Here is a 22,161-nt window from a genome sequence, read left to right as displayed (position 1 = left end):
ATCATTTCTACAGCAACTGGATATGCCGTATGGTAAAATTTCAATTTCAAAGCAATGCCTCACATGTTATCATGCTCGAGTTTCTTTCATACTCGAGCTCCGATAGGAGAACAACAATACTGCAACCCGCGTACATGCCCACTGAGAGGGCTAAGGCTTACATTATTTATTGACAATAGTTATTCAGGGATGCCCAGTTCAGCAAAGCTGGTATAAATGGGGCCCTGGGTTACCTATTAAATAATTAGAACTTACAGGAAGTAAGTAAAATAAAGAAAAAAATTCTAAATATATTTACAAGCGGTTTAAGAAGTGGGATTCTGCTGCTTTTTTATTTTTTTTTATTTTTCAACCTTACATAGCTTTGCCGTCTTTGTACATAGATCTGTCCTTTGGACGTCTCTGACTAACATTAAACTTCAACCTTGTGAAGTGGATATCGTTTTGAGAATTACCCGAGTTCAACCGAAAAGGCTGTCGAAAACCGAAAGATTCTTGTAGGAAGAAGAACAAAGCTCTTTTCTCTCCCAGCCGTACAATTACGCAATGCGCAGAACAATTCGCTGCTCGTGAAAAGCTTCCTGTTTTTGTTTTTCCTGATCAGATATTGGGACGAAGTAGCGGAGGAAGTAGAGGAAGAGGAAGAGCTATAGAGGGTGGGTGGTAACACCCGATCTCGAGCGATTGAGACTTTTCAGTCGATGGCCCACTAAGTGACTATAATGCATTGTTTTCATGTTGTTTGTTATCTTGCTACACCAAATCGTCATCAAGAAGAACATTTGACACTTTCGGCTTGCAAGTAATGGTTCCTTGCGTGGTAGAGTCTTTTATGGCGGCGGCTTCCAAAAACAAATCCAAATTATTAATAATTGATCCGGTTCACTGACTTTGAAAAAGTAAAAAAACACCTCAGCGACTAAGCTGATGGGTTGAGACGCATCAAACACACTCAGTGGTTAACTTTATAAAGCTTGCTGCATGGGTCCTATTTTACCAAAGTGTTTGAACAGACACCTATCTTCACGTCGTGTTTTTCACACCAACCTGGATTGCGTTTGTAGTTCAGTCTCTGTTAGTGCTGAAGTTATATTAACTTCGAACAACAAAGACACACGGGCGTGAGGGTCACATTAACATAACAAAACAGCAACTTCGTGGTCAGTCTCGCCCCTTGCAGTGGCTGTGACAACTCTTTCCGGATGATTTAAACTCACCTTATTACTCGAGAAAGTTCGTGTAGTGCAAGGTTCCTAGGTTCCGGGGCGTTTGATTCATTGATCTGAAAAAAGCAAAACAGCGCTATCCCGTGTTACGTCGGTGTGGCAAGTTCAAACGGCGCTGAGAAGCTTAAAGAGTAAACTTTGCTGGTGCAAATAAGGTAGGTACTACGTCTTTACAACTTTTGGTTCAAATTGCTTCGCTTTAACTAACTCAGGTAGAGTAGTATTGACAAACAATAGCATTCGCATATTTGTATGTCCTCAATTGATGGAGGAAGTTGGATTACTCGGGCTTGTGGTTGGCTGTTGAGAGTGTGATTTTAACAGGCACCGAGGTGATTCACTTATTCTTGAGCGTTGTGTCGTAAACAACTATCTTCAATTGTGCTTTCGACATTTAAGCGAAGAAGTTAGTCTTCTAAATTGATTTGGGTCATTAAATGTTTAAAGGGCAGCCGGCCTTTTACAAGGCTCGGCGTTTCTAACGACGTCACTCGACCAGCGAGAAGCCTAGCGTTTTAAAATCCACAGTTATTGTCTTTCTTTGAGTTTTAAAGCTACATTAAACTCATATGTGATTCATCATCACTGAGCCTTTTGAGCCTGAGGTGGTTGTAAAAATTTATTTGCGTAAATTCTGCGTAGCAGGAGTTAATTAAGACTGTGCGCCTTTGCAGCTCTCTCAGATGTCACCATGCAGCGTTACTGTGGAAATAATTACTACGAAATATGAACACAATGCAGAAAAGAACCCTGCTGTCTAGATTTTTGTTTACCGCAAACGTAGATAATTTGTTTGATTGACTTTAAATCACTTGTGATTATGTTAAATATTTCACGAAATTACAGAGGCAAAACTCCGCAGAGTTGGCTTGGTTGTAAGTGTAAACTGGCTACGCAGTTTGGTTTTACGATCCCATTGCGAAATAATCTACTTGTTGGGTAGTATAATGGCATAAAAGAAAGAGACTGTCACTATTTTATTCTCCGGCTTTTGCTCAACAATAAGCTAAGCTGCAATGTGTTGGCTTTAGGATAAGCTTAAAATGCATACATTATTTGCTCCACGGCGCCTGGCCTTTATCTGCGCCGAAGTGTTAGGAATAAAGGGAAAAATGTCTTAACAGTCCGTTCGAAATCTATGCACTTTTTAGAGACTGTGCATAACGTGACAGGTAATGGCTGGTTAACGTTTGTTGTTTATTCGTGAAGACCTTGTAACTTGAGACAGGCAGTCGTTTTCTCCGTCAATAGACCGCTGCCAGACAATCAGTACAGATATCATAGACTGGACTCATTTGTACCTGTGATCGATGTTGATGTCTGTATGTCCTGAGAGCAGTTCAATAGCTCGATACTGTGTCTTCAATTCTACATTGTTTTTGTCCTCAAGTAATCAATTCTAATATACTGGGTTACACTTGCGAAAGATGCGTTGTTGTACTCTTTCGGACTACAAATTAGGTTCCGAATGAGTGAAATCCCAGAAAAAATACAAACGCCCTTTATATCTTTATGTAAAATCGGCACAGCCAAAATAAATTTCATCGTTCTTTTTCAAAGTATAAAGTCGACCGGTTTACCAGTCACGTGATCTATAAAATCATGTTTTCTTGTTATCTTTCTATACTTTTCAACTGAATAACATTCGATATTTCCGGTTTTCTGTGGGACGCTGTCTATAAAGAGACAGGAGACTCGGCATAAAATTATCAACAGGCTCGCAGTCTGGATCATTCAGTCGTTCCTCCCGCAAAACGACCAAACTGTTTGTTTAACAGGTTATACTTTTTTGCGGTTCCTCCTAGAAGGAAACTTCTGCTCCTGTTGACATCCGGGATTTTGACTTGTTTTCATTATCAGGTCAGTAATTTCACGTATTTATCTGCCTACTAATTTATTTTTAGTAACCGATTGGTTTGTGCTTTCTGATGTAGATTATAACAAGATGGAGCTAGGAACACGGTATTTGTACATGTTACTGACAAGCTTAATATTACATACTTTCTTTTATTACTCTACTTCTTTAATATTTTGCCAAGCACGTAGCAGACAACTTAAATCATAACTAGGTATTACTATTCTCGTGTACAGCCAAATTCTTACTACGAGCAATAAGCAAAATTGCGATGCGTAGTTATGAGAGTAACTACTTCAAACGTAGAATTAAAAGTGCTGAACTTTAACGCCGAGTACAGGAGACTGTCACAAATGTACTGAATGACATAAAAGAAGAGTCTTCGTTAATACCAATTTTAATGTAAAACTGAAGAGCTACCCTTAAAAAATAAAGGTTACTTTCTTGCTAATCAAATACTACAACAGCATACTTGGAAGCAAAGCCGTCTAACTAAACAATTTTCGTCAGTCTGCATCGCATCTTGAGTACCCTAAGTCCATTTTACGGAAAATTACAGTCTCATTACTGATTCCTTTAAATATAACAGTCATCAATACGTTAGCAGCACCCTAGGAACATGTTTCCTTAATGGTTTTCACTGTAGAATACAAAATACCGAAAGGACAAGTATATTAGAGAATATAATTTTAAATTTTGTTACAAATCACAGCGAATTATGGCTTCTCTTTTTTGTAGTTTGAATAGTTTGTAATCTTGGCAGTACTGCATAGTTTAGACTCGTTTCGGTCAGTTAGTGGAGGTAAATTCATAGATTTAACTCAGTATATTGCTTATTTTCCGCAATCATTTGGGTGTTGCTACTCTTTGAATTCTTCTTCTCGAGAAATACTTACTTATGAGGTGCTCGTAAGCTATGCAATGTATTTCCATTGCACCCCATGACGGCATTAAAAGCTCGGAATCTCTTGTAATAAACTAAATGTTCCCTCTTCCGCCGATATTTAAAATGGCGCAATTTTTGGCGTTACACCTGCTGTGTGTGAATGGAAGGACAGGAAATGCTATCACGTAAATCAGACTATTAGGAGCCAGTCGCATAGTTTGCCACGATCTTACTGCACTGTACATGGGAGGGGACGGTAAGGCTAGTGAGATAAACTGACTGAATTTGTAGAGTACATTTTAGAATTTAAATCTTGCTGTTTGTCAACTGATATGAATTATTTTTCTTTCTTGACTCAGTGACGATAGTACAACACTACGCCTCTTGCATTTCCTTTGAATTGCCTGAACCAAACGGTCTGTGTCGTTGTATAGACGGTTACTTGAAAAAATCGATGCTGATCGTGAAGGCATGCATGTGAGGAAATTCCTAGTACTGAATTTTGGCAATCTAAGGAATTTGCAAGATTCAATTGCTTTCTAAATCGGGAAGCACCTTGTCGTATTTCGTGTTTATCATGCATAGTGTGCTCGGAACTATGTGCTGTCCAATTCAGTCGAGTTGTTTGAATAGCAATTTTGGTACACTCTAGCAAAATGATTAACAATGCTTTGGAGACGCCCTTTTTGCAATCCCCCAAACCCACAACCTGCTGATTACAAAAGCTCAAATAGCTACTATAGCTTGGCATTGTGATAAATTAGAGCTTTCACTAATATTGCAATGTTCTTAAATCAACTAGGATATACAAGAAAAACTGATACAACAAGTCATTATAGCCTTTTAAAGTTATAAAAACTATTTTGGACGGTTTGCTCCAATGTTAAATCTTGAATCAGGCTGTATTCATATCATCTGAAAAATAAAACCAAAAACAAACAAACAAAAAAAACATGTAGATAATCTTCGTTGAACATGCACCGTTAAAAATAACAGCATATTTGTTCTATGATGTCCGTACCATACTTGGTAAAATTAAAGGGGCACTGTTAGCTATTTTAGACATGTGAAAACAGGCACATTCCTAGACCACAGGAAACCCAATTTGTCAGAAGAGAGCAGCACTCGCTATATGAAAGAAACCATTAGGAAGTGATATTAATATTTCTTTTTCATAACTGATTGTTAACCAACCACATGACCTGCAAACAATTACCTACAAATAATGGTCTGCTCATGCGTAATGTGTTTGGCTGCAAATAATATTCTGCTCATACGTAATTGTAAACATGATCTCTGGTGAAAAATGGCAGATTGCTCCCCTGAGCTGTCAGAGTAGTGATTTAAATAAGAGAAAAAAATTTGGTGATCGAATGATAAAACAATTATTGAACTCGGTTATCGCAAAATATCGTTATTTGTCAGTGTCGCGCAGATCAGTTATTTGCCTCAGCCTACGGCTTCGGCAAATATTTGATCTACTCTCCACTTACAAGTCGCGATATTTTGCTCAATCTCGTCCAATAACTGTTAATAATTTTGGCAACAATATATGGCTAAAAAAGTAACATTCTAAAGCAGCCATATAAATGAACTTTAAATATAACGTAGAAATAAATTATGCCACAATTATAATATTACATTGTTATCGTCAGAGAATGTCGTTAATATAGTAGGGTTGAACCAAACATTATCCCTTAATAGCTCTTTTCAAAGTTTTTCAAGAAATAAAAGAATAAAAAAGTAAAAAAATCGGTTGGTTTTCAAAAGTCAATTCAACTAAAGCGTAGCTGGCTTCAATCAATAAGCATGGCTGGCTATAGGATATGTAGTCTCTGATGCACTTAACAAGGCCCGTACACTGGATACATCAGCCTTTTCTATCGTCTTTTTTTAGAGTAGTATTTACGTCTGTCAACGACGAGAACGGCCACTCCAAATACGTCAATAATACTATTTTTGTCCTTTTTTGTGTTTTGGAAAACAGGAGCATAACTTTCCACACTGAATACATGTGGCTTTCTTTTTTCCAAATTTTTATATAACGGGCTAGAGCTGTCAGGACCAGTTTTAACGTAGTCATAATTTCAATATTTTATCTTTATAATTTCTAATTTAACTCACTCGAACACGATGACGACCAGTTTCTCTTAACAACATGTAAACATTATGCTGCACTGTGCAGGTGACGGAGTGGAAAAATCGTCATGCAATTGTATTTTGGGTCAAAGGAGTATAAGCTGGTTTCAATTCGGGGTCAAGAGAGTACATGTACATGAGAAATTTTTAATGAAATCAAATCTTTTTGAACGGCTCAGACAACTTAATTGGCGAAGCTGTTAGTTGTTCAGAAAATCAGGGTCAATATCACAGTGGTTAAAAAGAAAAACAACAAATTTAATATCACGCAAAATTTTTGACTACTGATATACGGTGATAAAAATTTCTTGAATCCTCATAGAGCTGTTTTCATTTGAGTGTCGCAAACCAAAACCAGAGTATTAATTCACTTTGGCCAGTCAAAAGGGACATTGACAATAGGTGCAGCTGACGCCAAGCGCGGGTACAAACTTGTGTGAGCAAGCACGATTAGTTTTGGTTTAACTTCTGACTGGGCGAAAAGTGGGGCGAGTTTATTAATCCAATCTCCAAGCGTAGAATGCAAGACCAACGTAAAAGTGAATTATGATCGACACTCAAGTGAAATCTGCTCTGTTACGAAAGATCAAATGTTCGAAATTACCACACCGACGTTATAAGAAAATAGCGTTCGAATTTTCCATCAGTCTCGGCAATATCGTGTTGCCAATAATGAGCTTCTAGCACAAGCTAAAATGTATTGTTTTGGCCTTCCGATAACACCAAGTACACCAATCACAGAAATTTAACACGATCCTTGAAAGCCAATATTGGTTAGAAGCTAGAATTTTCCAATTTAAGGATGGTAACGCCCCGATTTAGTGTAATTAAATCAATCAGTAGACATATTAGCCACTTCAGGGCCCACAAGTATCAGGAACTTGTAGAGTGTGCAACTCTATCCTGCAGACTTTGGTGTTTCTCCGTTGGACTCGGTGAAATTTGAGTTTCTTTTGTTTTAACTTTTAGACGAAAAACCATGGAGAGTTGGAAACTTCTCTGCCTTTTACTTGTTTTGGTGCAACGAAGCGAAGGTGAGTAGAAAATTAGAATAATTGATTTATCTCGGTGACGTTCTTTGAAGAACGCCGTCAGTACTTCAACGAACTGAATGTAAGTTTTGTCCGTCATATACTTAAACGAACTGAATTTAATACGAACAAACTTCCCAAATTCTCCACTATGTAGAGGTACTTAGCAATTCAGTTCTAATAGACAGACAAGTGGTTTAACTTTATAGCTCCAACAAGTAGAGGACATTTCTTTACCGATCAAAATAGTTTCATCGGCGGTTGGAAAAATTGTAAAAAAATTTCTTGTAAATTTAAATTCTAAAACAATTTTTACTCCTGCTATCACTGCAAGTTGTCTAGAAGGAGAAATACAATTACAGAATCGTTTTCTAACAAAACTGTTGTTCACCTGAAAAATATGGCCGAACGTCACGAAAAATTAGATTAATTCAACGCTTTGCAAGCGGGCGCACATCATTTCCGGAGACACTTAGCCCAACTGCAACTCCATTTTTCATCACCTAGGTAATTCTGTCGGTACTTGGGTAACCCTTCAGGACAGATTAAATTGTACTGCCATTTTTATTTTGGGTTCGTGAACAGAACACTTCCTTCGAGTTTTATTTCTTTTTTTATTGAGATCTCACCGTTATAGACTGGTGTAATGCCCGGCTTTAAACTAAAATCAAAGCACAGACCTCAGTACGCGACTCCGATTTGATCACGAGCTTACTTCGTCAGTACAAAACTTTGCTTTCTTACATAAGATGTCTTTTATTACTATACCGGAGTTACATGATAGAAAAAAAAAGGATAGCCATAGAATTACAACAACGATTATTATGACCTAGCCTCACTGAATTAACCAATGATACTGCAACTCGAAAGAAAAAAAAATTCAAACAGTATGTTACGTTATCAGGGGCAAGCGTAATTCAGTACGAATTTACTGGGTAAGGTTCACCGCAAAAATATTTTCACCAATATTGGTCAAAGCCTAAGCCAAGGCAGGCACGTCCATTCTTCTAAGTTGCAAAACTCATTCAAAAAGTGTGATTTAGATAATCTAAAATAGGTGTAGATTTTCAAAGACTGGAGGTACACATCCAGGTTTTTCCTTTCAGGGTAGATTTATCTCTATTTCTGTAATGTTCTAATGTGCGTGTGGAGTGCAATCAAGTGAAAATATAGAATCTACAAGGATTTTGTTTATCAGACATCATTTCATGATATTGGATGCCAACAGCTGATTGAAAAATTGCTAGCGACTCGATCCCGCACCACACGCTGAGTTTAAACTATCATTTACAAAATACTTCTTGTGAAATGATATTTCAATCTCACTGGATAAAGTTTCATCTGGAGACTTTAAGATTAACAGCCTTGTAACCTCGTTGAAAACGTGCGTATTCCAAGCTATAAATACAGCAAGTTGTCGTGCTTATATTTCAAAGTCGTTTACATGAGACGTGGAGTGGTGGCTGCACTCGACATAATGGTTTGTGCGCTAAAGAACTAAGCATATTCTTGGCCGGAGTTGTTGTTGTTGTCCTTAGGCATGATTCTTTACTTCTATTGTGATAAATTCTATCTCCGTCAAGAATTCTAAATGGATATTGAAAAATAGTTGTGGCAGATAAAATACTGCATAATCACTTTAAATCACTAAAGATGGCTGCCCAGTCTTATTAACCCATCAAGGTTATTTCGGGTAGCCATGTATACTCTTTTTATTTTAACTGATTTTTGTTCTTCTAACTCTAATTTCTATGTTGAGTACAAATAAAGTTGTTGTTGTTGTTGTTGTCGCATAATTGGACATAAGCTAACCTTTCAGAAATGACCAGTAATTATAATGCCTCCAGTCACTTCACCGGGCGTTTGCATCGACAAACGCTCACCAGACTCTTGGGATGCTGATAGGCAATTCCTAGATGTTTCGAGAAAGGTTGTCCTACATAAGCGTAACATTGCTGAAAGTTGTTATAGGTAGTGTTAATAGTTTACTACTGTTTGATAGAGGTTCACAATGCTTCAGAGCATAGAAGAAAATGTTATGAATATTTGGATTCGTTATTACCCTTTCCTTCATGATTAAGATGATTTCCGCAGAACATTCGAGCAATAATGGCAAAAACGAAGTTACCAAAAAAACCCGCATAGCATGGTAATATTTTGATTAAAATCAAGAAGATCGTATCAAGACGTAAGCTCTCAAGCTGACCCCGCGAGAGAAAATTGAACTTGAAGTTATCCATATTTCAATTAAAACGAACGTTTCACGTTAGTTGAAAACACAATAAAAAACGCATTAATCTTACGATGTTTGACCTGAAATTTCTCGAGAATGCTTTGGGATTTAATCGTGGGGTCACCTAGAGAAATGAATTACAATGAAATGTTTTAAATAGTGTTAAAAAATGTAACGTGCTGTGAGTAGATTTTTAGTGAATAATTTTTGCACTTAGTGCTCGAGCTTTGAGCGGAATTCGTCTTAAACATCGTGAACTTCAATGAAGCAATATTGAACTACCATTACCCATAATGCCTGTAGGTATTGTCGTGTACACTTTTTCGCTCCTGAAGGATAATTTCTCTCGAAACAATTAAATTGGTTGTTCGTCAGTTGTCTGTGGTCATGAGGATGTTGAAAATGTCGAATTCAACACAATGATTTGGAGTACCAGTTTCTTCAAGAGGTTTTAAGAAGTCTTGACACTTTTTGCCAGTAATAAGTGTATGCATACATAGACTACATGCACCTCAGATGATAATTATTACAGATTTTATGAAAATTATTGCAAACGATGACAATTATAAACTATTACCGAAAATTATAACAAAATACTAATAAACATTCCTTTAATTATTCCAAATTATTACCAAACTCTGTGACTCTATGATAATTATGATAAAATAAGACTAAAAATTCCGGTAACAATTACAAACTATTACCAAACTCTATGATAATTATAACACCCTGCATAATTATTGTTTCCAGGGATATCCATATGTCCTTCTCGCGAGATCCGAGCCACAGAAGGGGAAGTGACGTCACCTAACTACCCAAGGGGATACCCTTCGGATTCTGATTGCACGCTGGCCATAGATGGAGGACTCAATGTCAGATTCAAAATCAAATTTGCATTTTTCGAAGTTGAAGAAGATGAAGATAGTAAGTTATCAGGAATTTATTTTTGGACGAGTAGAATTTCGTAAACATATACAATGCCTTGTTGCTCTACTTCGACAATAGAGCGTAACAATCTGTTTTCGTTAGATCTAAGGTTTAGCATTAGCTCAATGTGTTTTAGAGCGGTTTTCAATTGAGAGTCGTAAAACCAAAACCAAAGTAACTACTCTGGCCAATCACAAAGGACACAGACAATACAGTGAACCAATCGAAACTCGAAGTAATTACATATAGCTGACGCAAAGCGCGGGAAAACGAGTGCGAGCGAGTGATGATTAGTTTTTGTTGCACTTCTGATTAGATGAAAAATTGGCGCGAGTTTTTAAGCCAATCGTGTAGCATAGTAATGCAAAACCAATTACTTTTCGATACCCAAGTGAAAACTGCTCTAAGACTTAAACATCATCTGCAAATTATTGTTTTAGGCGCCAAACCTGCTCTATAATGTTCTTAAATTTCACTGTTTGCGTGTTACTCTTCCGAGATTTTAGCCCAAAAGTGTGTTTCTTTATTTTGCAGACCCAGACTTGTGTGAGTTTGATGTTTTGAAGATTGTCGATGGCTCAAGAACATTTTCATACTGTGGAAGAAGAACTCCACCCGACTACACCTCTTCAGGGAGCAAGATTTCCATTGCGTTTAAATCAGACAGCAGCCTTGAGTTAAACGGTTTCAACATTTCATTTAGCACCTTCAATGTTGAACCTTCAGGAAGTAAGTGACATTTATCCTGTTTGAATAACAGTTACAACGGTACAATCATATGCATGTGTAACCAACAGTAAATTAAAGAAGTTAAAACTTTTCAAGAATCGTTTTCACATAGAATTATGGAAGTTACCATAAAATCAGATGTGGCAAAAGCGCAAAGGTCTTGACAGAACCAAATTCCTGGCTGTCGTTCAGAAGTTTGTAACGATTTTAATCAATCGGTCCAAAATTAAGGAACTGAAACCAAAGCGTTTCACTCATTTGCGACAAATCAGTAAATCTTAGACACTGTCACAATTAGTCCGTCTACGCCCTACCGTAAACGACATTCGTCAATTGACAGCCAAGGTACTATAGTTACTACTCCAGACAACTTGTCACTGTCTATTATATTATCCTTGGAAGTACTCAATACTAATGAAACAGTTGAAAGAAATCCTGGAAGTTTTTTTTTTATTTATTCATCATTAAACTTCGGTGAGTGCGCATCAATCTCACCACAGTCACCTATTATTGTAATACATGATTTTAACTGTAATTGTAGGGGCAGATCTAGGGGGAGGGTGCACGGGGTGCGCATCCCCCCCCCCTAAAATGAAGCCTTCATCGTCATATTCGCTTTTAAAATTTGTTTACCTCACCAGTCAGTTACGCCATTCCTAAGGGGTGCACCATTCCTAAGAAAAATCCTGGATCCGCCCCTGAAGTGGCTGGGCCATGCAGCTGGAAATATTTAACACCAGCCGTTTCCTACCTTAATCAAGAAATGTTAACGGGAGATAAAAGGTGCTTACCATTTGTCAGAATATACCGGTTGGGATGACCATTGTATAATGGTAAGGGTTTTTCCAAAATCAGCAAACCAACCTAACAAGATGGCGCCTACCATTTGCAATTCGATTTCTCGTAATTGTTTTCGGCTGATGAGAGACTGGAAACTGGAAAATTTACCAAATGGTAATGAAATTTCCGCCGTTACGTTCCGAACGGAGAAAGAGGACTACCTCTGGAGGTAGTCTACAATTTCCGAACGGATTTTCCGGGAAATTACTCTTCCATTTGACTTCCAACCAAAATTTCCGGATTTTTTTGCTAAATGGTAAGCACTCAAGGATTTCGTCGCTCTCCAGTTAAGAGAGTGCTCCGAACCATGAGAATTTCCTGTCCCTTTGAGCAATATTCATAGCATCCCTCTCCGACAGTTCGAAAAGCTGATCTGTATCTGATGTTACGTGCACGCTTTCATTTTACATCTAGTGTATGTTTTTCAGAACCGCCCGGCACTAGCATCTGTCCTACGAGAGAAAAGAAGGTTAGACCTGACACACCAGAGACAATGAAGGGAGCCTTGTTCTCGCCAAAGTCTCCAAACTTTTATCCCAACGATGTAAGGTGCGCAGTCACTTTGGACGTGCCTGACAACTACAAGACTGTGGTCTGGTTCGAGAAGTTCTCTTTGCAATGTAAGGACGATAAGGACAAAGTTACACAGACAAGTTAAGATAACATAGCTGTGAACGACTTCAACTAATAACAGCTTTGAAATTAGGTTTCTACCCTCCATATTTAAATTTGTAAAAACATAGAAACTGCTTCTAAATCAGCAGGTCGTAGTCCCCATTACATCAATATACACAATACAGTGGCAAAAATGCTAACTTCACATGCCAATCAACGAAATTATTCTTTTATGCATTTTGGGAAATGTACTTTCCACTACTTCCTTCTGCCTCGTCCCAGTTGTAGGCCTCCTTACGTCAGTCCAGTAGGTCGCTTTCGATATAATACAATTCAGCTTGATAGTGAGGCCTAGAGGACACAAACAAAAAAAATGAATAAACTTGTCATTCAGTTCCATTTGTTTGTGTCCTCTAGGCCTCACTGCCAAGTTGAATTTTATTATATCGAAAACAGTCTATTCTAGATTTCTGCCCTGTGCCAAACAAATAAAACAGGGCCCGTGGAAAAAGAGGCAATCTGTTCTTTTAGTTTCAAATTCATTAAACATTTCTTCTCTAGGCTAATTCACATAAGCTATAAAACGTGTTTTTGGTTGCCAAAGTGAATTAGAATACACATCAGAGATGAGTGAAAATGGTTTCTTTTGCTCTGAAGACTCCGCAGAGTGCGCGTTTGACAAGTTGTTGCTGAGTGACGAGCTTGACAGCAGAACACAGTGTGGAGGAAGTGCCAGCCAACTTCCACCTCCAATGGAATTTAAAGGAAAGAAAGTGCAGATTGATTTTAGTTCAGATGATGATATTCCTGCTGCAGGATTCCAGCTGAAGTATAATATAACTCGCCTTGAACAAGGTACGTAAGGAAAATTTAAAGCAGTATTCAGTGAAAGCCATATTGCTGAGGAGTATTTTCCCAAGGGTACGGAATCTAACGGTTACCAAAGCGCAAGCGAGGAAGCTTATTGCGAGGGCTGTTCCCGGAATGGATACTCCAAAGTTTGATCAGATTAAATCATATCAACTGAATCAAGGGTTTATGGACTTGCGTATAGAGCTGTTTTTCAACTGAGTGTTGTAAAACCAAAACCAAACCAATTACTTACTAATTAGAACTCAGCCAGTCTCAAGCCGTAGCAAAACTAAAACCAAAACCAAAACCAAAACCAAAACCAAAGTAATTGCCTGATTACTTTCGTAACCGTTCAATTGAATAGTACTCTAATCATTAAGTCTTACTTTCGGATACTGAACTTACTGACTGGTTTCTCTGAGTCTCGCACTATGTTAGTGTTACGAATCTAGTGCTAGTGTTCTTGACTTTTTTTCCATAACGAGAAAATTTAGATCAGTTCTTTTCTAAGTGGCCACTAATGCATATCAAAAAATTTGCTGCTTTTCCGTCATTTTGCAGGTCGATGTGTCTGCACCAGTGGCTTGAGCTACGTCACTATAGATAACTACAAAACTAGAAACGACCAGAGACAAGATGACATCCGCTTTGAATTCAAAACTACCCAGTCCAGTGGAATGTTTATGTACGCTAAAGGACTCTACAGGGATTACATTTACGTGGGTTACAATGACAGCAGAGTTTTTATGTACCACATCGATCTAGGCACAGGTAAACGAAAATATAATCTATTGGTAAACATCATTACTGATGAAAAATGTCTCAACCTTCTGCTATCTTTAAAGCAGGTTGGACGACCGGCAAATGAAACCGTTTACTTTCTGTTGCAAATAATTTGAAAATAACATTGGAGAACGCTCTGTTTGCTCTTGCTCACTTCGACGATTGTTAATGTCAGAACGAGTCATTATAAATGAAGTACCCGCTCGCATGGTTTAGCCAATATATACTTCAATTTCTGTCAGAGTTCCTTCAGGGTAAAAGCTACACATCAACAATCTATAACTCAACTGGTTTCTGAATAGTTTCAAGTTGCTCTTTGTACTGAAATACAAATATCCTACCTTAATATAAAATAGTTAGGGCTTCAATGTTTCCGAGATCGTTAAAGGTCGGCACACACCAAGGGACGTGTTGCGAGGACATGCAGCGGGCACATGTTGCAGCGACAGTTTTCCTCGTGTGACATCCCCGTTTTTCAGAAAAACGTTCTTTTGCAGGGAGAAAGTTTTGTCCACGCAACATTTTTCATGAAACTCGCCTGGTTTGAATTCGTGCGTCATGAAGCAGCGACAAAATGTCCTCAATTTCCAATGTCTAATCGTGCGCACTGCTCTTGCGCACTGTTTCAGCAACATGCGTCTTATGCAGTGCACGGGCGAGGGGGCTTGTACCCACTTCACATCCCCGCAACTTGTGTCGCAACCTTAAAACTCTCACTTAATTTGTTCGTTCTTTCTTTTTATTCTTCTCTTATTTGCCATCGCGCTCTCTGTAATCAGCAATGCTGTCAATTTTGTGGATTTTTACTTTTTAGGAGAGTCAAAGACGCAAACAACAAACCTGAGATTGAATGACAATAATTGGCACAAAGTGCACTTGAAACGCGATAACCGAGCTCTGATCGTCACAATCGACGATGGCCTTGGTTTTGGTAAGTTACACTCTCATATATAAATATACTTTTCGCACCATGTAGTGTCTCGACACCATGTTGTTTTGATGAAGGAGGTATTCATATGACGTCACGGGAGGTCGACAGCCATGTTAGTGTCTTAATCCAATCCTGTGGGAGTTGAACTCTGTTCTTATTAAAACACTTTATTTTGTTCCAATAAATTTACATGGCTGCTGGCCACGTGCATGAAAACGCTCTATAGCCTCTTCCTCTGTCTTCACGTAAAACGTATAGCCAATCTCTTTGCCGGGGTACAAGCGCTTTTGATCAGCAGTGACCGAACGCTTGACGTTCTGGAATTCGTAAACCGGAACCAGAAAATCCTGGTTCCGTTTTGATTGTGCGCACGCGTTCTGAACATGTGTAGAGAGAGTAACTTGACTCGCCTCCCCATTTTTCCCAGAGGTCTTGTTTTCTTTTCTTTGCCGCGGGTCGCGACCCCTATGACCTAGATTTGAGGAATAAACTGCTCCTAAGCAAGAGCACACCCAGTTACAGTCGAAGAGGTCACCTGAAACCTAAAGAAGTACAGTAAATGCAAGAAATTGGTGTATTTTTGTATTATTGACTTTAATATTTCTGAATAACAGAAAGGCTGCTTCTGGTGACTAATCAGCATTTGTTATTCCTTTGTCCCTGATTAGCGGTTGGGCAAACTCCAGGAAGCTTCAACCGTCTGGATATACCGACCTCAAAGGCTTATTTCTTGGGAGCACCAACTAGCGAGGACCTCCTGCCCAACTTCATGGGCTGCATCCGGGATCTCGTGGTTGATGGACACGAGCCAATCACAAACGCCTGGGCAAGAAAGCCAGATTACTTCATGCCAGGCCGGAACTCTATGAGACTATGCAGTGCATCTGATAACAAATAAGATTGATTATCATGGCTTGAAAACCTAACGAGAACATTTAAACTTTAGCATAGTAACTCAGTTAAGAAATTTCAGAGGTCCATGCACTAGTGAACACTAATCGATTTTCATTGATTTCTTTTTTCAACACCCAAGTGGCTGGCATCATAACTTCAATAATACAGTTTTATCATTCTGATATACACTCCGCATCATATAAGGTATATATGCTCGGCTCGATTTCTACACTGTTTTCGGTTCCGTGTGGAGACTTGCGTCAACCTTAAAAACCTCGCGTCTCACCGCCTAACCATCAGGCCTTGTGGTCTTAGTAACCCATGCCCCGGAACGAGGAACCATAATAAACAGCGGCTAATAAGAACATGGATAGATCATGTTAAAGAATTCGTGCCGGGAGACTTCTCGGGCAAAAGTAAACACGTGAAGTCCTCCAATATTCAATTCTGAATATTTTAATCATCCCAGCTTTAGAAAGCAAAGGTCGCAAAGCAATGTAACAAGGCAGCCATAGCTTTATAGAAAAGGTTATTTTTATATCGATGCTTTAAATCCTGTGACGCTTAAGTCTAAATGTAATGTAAATATTCTGTCTGTTTGGTAAGCTGGCTATCATTGTGTTATAATTTTGTGACAAACTGCGGATTACATACTGCGACCGTTTCGCCCAACCGAGTCCTCACGGATACCGTGAGAGGGTGCATGTGAGATTGGAGCTCAAGAAATCAACATGACCCTGGTCTCGGTAGTCTCCTTCACAGGGGTCGTCACGCAACGCAATAACGGCCGTTGGTAGCAACCTCCTCCCCAGGGCCTTCTCCTCGACGATTCTCAGAAGGCCCTGGGGACGAGGTTGCCGTTAGTGGGGGAGAAGTAGACTGTTTACAGCCTTTCTATTTTTCAACGCACACGAAAGAAAAAGCGAGCGCACCCGCTACCCTATTAAGTCTCCCGTTTTGCGCTGGCGTCCAGTTCTCTCGCGATTTTATCCGCGCGTTCAACGATCGAATAAAAATACGAGAAAATAGAGGGCTGTGAACAGTCTAGGGGAGAAGCATAGCGTAACGACCCTAATAACGGCTGCGAAGGAGACTATGGTCTCGGAGGCCGACGGATTCTTTCTCGTCAGTGATTTCTTGTTCCCCTCTCGTGTTTTCCCGTCTCGTTATCAGGCCGTTACGCGACTCTCGCGGCTCAAATTAAAAAGAGTCTAAAAAAGACGGACCATGCATTAAATGAATATGGTCATCGACTAAACTTATTTCTGTGGTCCACGTTATAAATTTCTACAGCTCCGAACTTAGATACCTTGGGTGTTAGCATGTCTAAGGGGAAATGTTTACTCCGGCTCCAAACTAAACTGATGAGTTGTTTCAATTTCTCGTTCAAAGGCTTTTCCATGCAAGTTTGGGTTTCCATTAAGACCTGGTCCTATATTCCAAATTGAATTAAACATCACATCCCAGTTTAAAGGTATCCACTGATTAAATCGGATCCAGTTAGCCCGAGTAGCAAACGGTCCCGTACTCTGAGCTTTTTCCGTAACCGGAGAGCAAATAAAAAATCGACGAAGCAAGGGATGGTATATTTTTTGGCTCTCCTATTTGCGCGCGGCCAGAATGCGGAAAAATCTGCAAGTAAGGGAGTGCCTGTTATATAGGCTAGTATCGAGAGCCTATCCAGTCTATAGGCGAGTTTGTTTCAGTTTCTCAACGGCTTATCCGCTAGATATTCGTTTATCCGTGTCTGGTGTTATCCACCCTTCGATTTCGAGTGGGTCAAGTGGGCCTTGGCCGCCCACAATGTAATCTACTTCATAACTAGTAACTCCTCGACTTCCAGATTTTTCGAAAGAATGGCAAATATTAAATGTCTCAAATGCTTCAGGCAAAAAAAACTCATTTGAGCATATATGTAAACTAACTTTCACTACGTCTAAGAGCAGTAAACAGAAGATGGTTCTGATCTCCAGATCAACTATTTTTTATAGAACGCATCTGGACCAAATTTTGTCGCAAAGCAGGACTAGCTTGTAGCATCAAGTGTCAACTAGTGGTCTCTCGACCATTTTCGATATATTAAAATTCTAACTCGGCTCTGAGGCTTGGGGGAATAAAACAAAAGGAATTACATCGAGGTTAAGTGATGAGTAATTAATTTCTTTTGTTTGATTCCCCCAAGCCTCGGAGCCATGTTAGAATTTTAATATATCGAAAATGGCCTAATGCGTCATCACTACATGAACTTGTATGGATTGACCGTGGTGAAATAAAGAGACTTAGGAACTAGGCAAGCGGATAGTCAAAACCGGAAAACTTCTTATCTTTACACCAAAAACTGAAAACCGTCTGCTAAAAAAAAAAAAACAAACACTGAAATTCAAACAGAAAATCCGGATATTTCGAGATTGATTACCTTGAAAATAATAAGTATATAGCGGATTCTCCCTTCACCCTGTCGTGATACAAACGATAAGCCGTAGAAACAAAGATTCTGGAGGTGTTTTCAAACTTTTGTTCCACTCTCCCTAGCTTTTTAACTCTTGATCTTAGTGTTTTGGGTTTGAGTTATTGGTGAATATAATATTGCTCAAATATTCTTGCTGACACTAAGCAAGGGTAAAGTTGGATTTCCGCTTCCACATTGTTTTACCGTCTGCAAATAAAATATGAAACTCATAATTGCAGACGGGAAACGCCCCCGCGAAAAAATTTAAACCATATTTACTACCTTTTCACTGTCACACCATTTTCTCTATTTTTTTTGTTTGGCGAAATTATATGAGATATTATAGTAAATTATATTCTTACAACATGTCAACGTGAAACAATGTCGCATCGCAAGTTGAAAAGCGGTACCGCACTCTTGCAGTACGGCTGTAGCTGGGGCGGATACAGGATTTCGGTTAGAGAAGGGGATTCGAGATACGGACCGTCAAAGGCGGTCCCCTGTATCCTTCCCTGTAAAATTTTTACAATTGAGGTCGTCGGAAATGGGATTTCTGGCATTCTGAGGCTTAGCCAGCGTGTTATAATGTCTCATTTTTTTAAATTTGGGGGTTCATCCGAGCCCCACGAAGCCCCCTTGAAACCACCCAGCTGTAGTGTAAGTTGTGGCATCGTTATGCACAAATGCATTATATGTCCAGTTGAACTTGCAGTGACAGTGTATTATATAAAAGCAGAAGAAATTTTGAAAAGCGCCAAGGGCTCTATATGAGTTTAGTGCTAGCATTTCCAAGACTTGTGCATAGGGAAAAAAAATGCAGGTGAACCATTTATTTCCTCCCAATCATGGTTAAATCTAAAATAGGGTGGGCATTCACAAAAACTTTGTTTTTTCAAGTCACCATGCCATGATGAGTTGCTTGGCATTTCAGACGAAAACTGTACGTCCCATCTTGTGGTACTTTTTCCCTGGACAGTTGACTGTCTTGACAGCCTGATTCATCTCACAAGTGCGATTTAAATTATGTGATGGAGTACATAAATACATAACACTTTATTACATGAGTAGGTCGGACTATAGCAACTCCTAAAGCATACATTTGGGCAATGTACGGTAAAAAAGTTAGAACGTGGGAGAGCAGGCAAGGATTAGATGGGAAAGAGGATGTAAGGGAGGGTAAAGAGATCTAAGAATGCATGTAAGTGAGAAAGGAATTATAATTCCAAGTAAGAACAGCTGAGGAAATGTAACAACACAGACAGGTTTTAACCTGTCCGTGTACCCCGACAAATGTTTAAGTTTTGTTTAGTACTTGTTTAAGTATGTGCTAACTTCACCTTAGCTTTCTCAGAAATCAAATCTGGTCCAGAGTCCTTTACCTTGCCACTTATTCATTGCTACCTCTTTGATCTTTTAGTCCACTTTTTAAAAGTTATTTAGTTTAAAATATTATTCTAGCCTGCCCCATTGAGGCTTCAGTCAACTATGATTCAAGATATGCTAAATATTGGAAAAAAGATTTGCAATCATGATATACTGTTAAATTTTGACTCCATGATATAAAGGGAGAATGCAAGTGGTGTTTGAAAAAGTTCTTCTTTTAACACCACATGAGCAAAATAATAAAATTCTCAAGGTACAATAATAAGGACATTATTAAAGATAGTGAGGTAAAAAAAGGTAAAGTCTGAATACGAGCCAGGTGGCTCATAAGGCTGGGGATTATCCTGGTTTCTGTAGCATGAAGTGACTAGGAGTATTTCTATTCCCCCCTGGGTGGGACACTAGTCCATCGCAGGGTTAATCCCAGCATTAAATTCGCTGGTACCCATTTATACACCTGGGTGGAGAGAGGCACCATGAGAGTTAAGTGTCTTGCCCAAGAAAACAACACAATGTCCCTGGCCAGGGCTCAAACCCGGACCGTTCGCTCCGGAGACAAGCACACTAACCATGAGGCCACCGCGCCTCCCACTTAGAAAGATAGTGAAGCCACTCCTTAGTCTGGGCAAGTGAACTTGATAAAATAGTACATCACTTCAGTCTATCCAAAAAATGCTGTGGAATTCCAAGTTTTTTCAGATCTGGAAGAAAAGCTCTCTTTCCTTGTAGACAACTAGTTATGACTTCCCAAGACCTCTCTGCAAGTGAGGGCAATGTCAACCACAGCTTGAAGATGTCATTAGATCTTGTGTCTTCATTGGAATTGATGGCCTTCACACCACCAAAAACATACATGCAGCCTGATGGAGTCACTGTAGCTGAGTGAAAATACACATGATATGGCAGAATCTGCAGTTACAACAAAGACACAACAGCACAGTTATTCAGCATGTTTCATCTAAAATAGGTAGACTTGATTGTACATGTGGCTATCCGTGCTGGGCTTATAACAACAATTTTACAATTGTGTGCTTAGTTACCTGGCCTATGAATGCAAGTGAGGGTTGAGGTGACCTTGCTTTGATACAGGCCTCCATGCTTTTCTCATTTAAATGTCAACTAGTTAGCACAAGAACAACTTGATTTACACAACAAAAGAAGTGAAGTCTTTATCAAAACAAGGTCACCTTCACAACTGTAAAATGGTCTATTTTACCCTTAGTACACATTTGGTATTTTCCTTTGTTTTGTTGTATGGTAATGTATTATCATATATATAAAACAAACCAAAATACGAAATTGTACCAAAGGTAATATTTAGCCAGAAAACATACATTTATGATGTTTTTTCTTTTTTTTCTTGCTTTTTGTGTTTGATGCTTAAAACTAACTCTAAAGTTCATGGCACTGATTACACGAAAGTGCAATGAATATCCAAGTTTCAATTACCTTTGGAAGTTTTTCCCACTGAAAGGTCGCCAGATCAAGGCTCCATATATCATCAAACATATGAGCACCATCATAACCTCCACATATGTACACGATCGAATTAAAAATTACACACCCATGGCATCTTCGACGTTTTGGAAAACCATGAGCTTTAGACGGACGGCATACATGCTCGTTCCACCGTCCACTGACAAAACTGAAAGATTGAATTTTCTCTAGTTGAAAGAACTCATCGGGGTCTCTGCTACTCATACCTCCACCGATCACATAAAACCTTTCACCATTTAAGGGATCTTCGTCGCAAACCAATTCATGTCTGTAACGCGGTACAGGAGGGTTATCTCCTTTTAAATAATCCCAGGTCTGCTTAAAAAGACTGTAACGATACAAATACGAGTTAAATTCCAGTCCTGTTGTTCCACCAAACACGTACAGTTCTTTGTCACGGGAAATAACCATACTTTGACCATAACCAGCGATTGGCGAGACATCTTCTCCATCGTTTTCCTCTTTGCTGGAGTATCTTTCCGACAAATCAAACCACTGCAGTCTCCTCAGGGAACAGACGTGAAGCTTTTTGCTATTACACATACCAAAGGGCACTCCAGAACCACCGAAAACAATCAGATTGCCCTTGTCTAGTACAAGACAACTAGACGCGACTTCACTGGGAAATGGACCAGTGGTCTCCAACAACTGCCACGTCTTTGTACCTATGTTGAAACGCCACAATTCGCGAAAAAGGTAATCTTCGTAATGCGGAGAATAACCACCAAACACATAGATGTTTCCATCGTCAGATCCACATCTATGGCCGCTTCTTGGTTCCGGAATCGGAGAGTCTGACGAGGGAATGATTGTTTTAATCTTTCTGGAAGCCATCTTGTTTTGTGTCTGCGTAAACTGCGCAAAGCATCCTGGAGAGGAAAATCTCAGTTC

At 39.1% G+C, this 22,161-nt stretch overlaps 2 protein-coding genes across 4 annotated transcripts; one reads left to right on the top strand and one right to left on the bottom strand.

Moving 5' to 3' along the window:
- The first annotated feature begins 979 nt into the window (after nt 1–979).
- Nucleotides 980–18,312, top strand: LOC110050755 (tolloid-like protein 2). Of its 3 annotated transcripts, none has more exons than XM_020756704.2 (10): nt 981–1,381; nt 3,035–3,086; nt 7,076–7,140; nt 10,121–10,294; nt 10,832–11,026; nt 12,295–12,486; nt 13,139–13,336; nt 13,895–14,104; nt 14,931–15,047; nt 15,716–18,312. In XM_020756704.2, the coding sequence occupies exons 3-10, from the start codon at nt 7,086–7,088 to the stop codon at nt 15,943–15,945; spliced, it is 1,371 nt and encodes a 456-aa protein (XP_020612363.2). In that variant the 5' UTR covers nt 981–1,381; nt 3,035–3,086; nt 7,076–7,085; the 3' UTR covers nt 15,946–18,312. The 3 variants fall into 3 exon arrangements, with proteins under 3 accessions (XP_020612364.2, XP_020612363.2, XP_020612362.2); XM_020756703.2 differs by having other exon boundaries at nt 3,032–3,086; XM_020756705.2 differs by lacking the exon at nt 3,035–3,086 and having other exon boundaries at nt 980–1,381.
- Nucleotides 18,313–19,405: 1,093 nt separating this feature from the next.
- LOC110050738 (kelch domain-containing protein 10-like) lies at nt 19,406–22,141 on the bottom strand. Its single transcript, XM_020756671.2, has 2 exons — nt 21,223–22,141; nt 19,406–20,682 (listed from the first exon to the last, which is right to left on the bottom strand). The coding sequence occupies exons 1-2, from the start codon at nt 22,102–22,104 to the stop codon at nt 20,425–20,427; spliced, it is 1,140 nt and encodes a 379-aa protein (XP_020612330.2). The 5' UTR covers nt 22,105–22,141; the 3' UTR covers nt 19,406–20,424.
- Nucleotides 22,142–22,161: the final 20 nt, after the last annotated feature.

The sequence above is a fragment of the Orbicella faveolata genome, unplaced genomic scaffold, assembly GCF_042242905.1.
Source record: "Orbicella faveolata isolate gen_17 unplaced genomic scaffold, um_ofav_v1 contig_36, whole genome shotgun sequence".
NCBI classification, from domain to species: domain Eukaryota; kingdom Metazoa; phylum Cnidaria; class Anthozoa; order Scleractinia; family Merulinidae; genus Orbicella; species Orbicella faveolata.
The sequence above is the reverse complement of the archived record's forward strand: the minus strand, read 5'-3'. Positions and strand labels throughout refer to the sequence as shown.

What these genes read in the sequence shown, in the direction of transcription:
- LOC110050755 (XM_020756705.2), top strand. Translation starts at nt 7,086, where the DNA reads ATGGAGAGTTGGAAACTTCTCTGCCTTTTACTTGTTTTGGTGCAACGA. An exon ending in CAATGTTGAACCTTCAGGAA is followed by an intron (nt 11,027 to 12,294) that starts GTAAGTGACATT and finishes TATGTTTTTCAG; the next exon opens with AACCGCCCGGCACTAGCATC. An exon ending in CGACGATGGCCTTGGTTTTG is followed by an intron (nt 15,048 to 15,715) that starts GTAAGTTACACT and finishes GTCCCTGATTAG; the next exon opens with CGGTTGGGCAAACTCCAGGA.
- LOC110050738 (XM_020756671.2), bottom strand. Translation starts at nt 22,104, where the DNA reads ATGGCTTCCAGAAAGATTAAAACAATCATTCCCTCGTCAGACTCTCCG. An exon ending in AGTGGGAAAAACTTCCAAAG is followed by an intron (nt 20,683 to 21,222) that starts GTAATTGAAACT and finishes TTGTAACTGCAG; the next exon opens with ATTCTGCCATATCATGTGTA.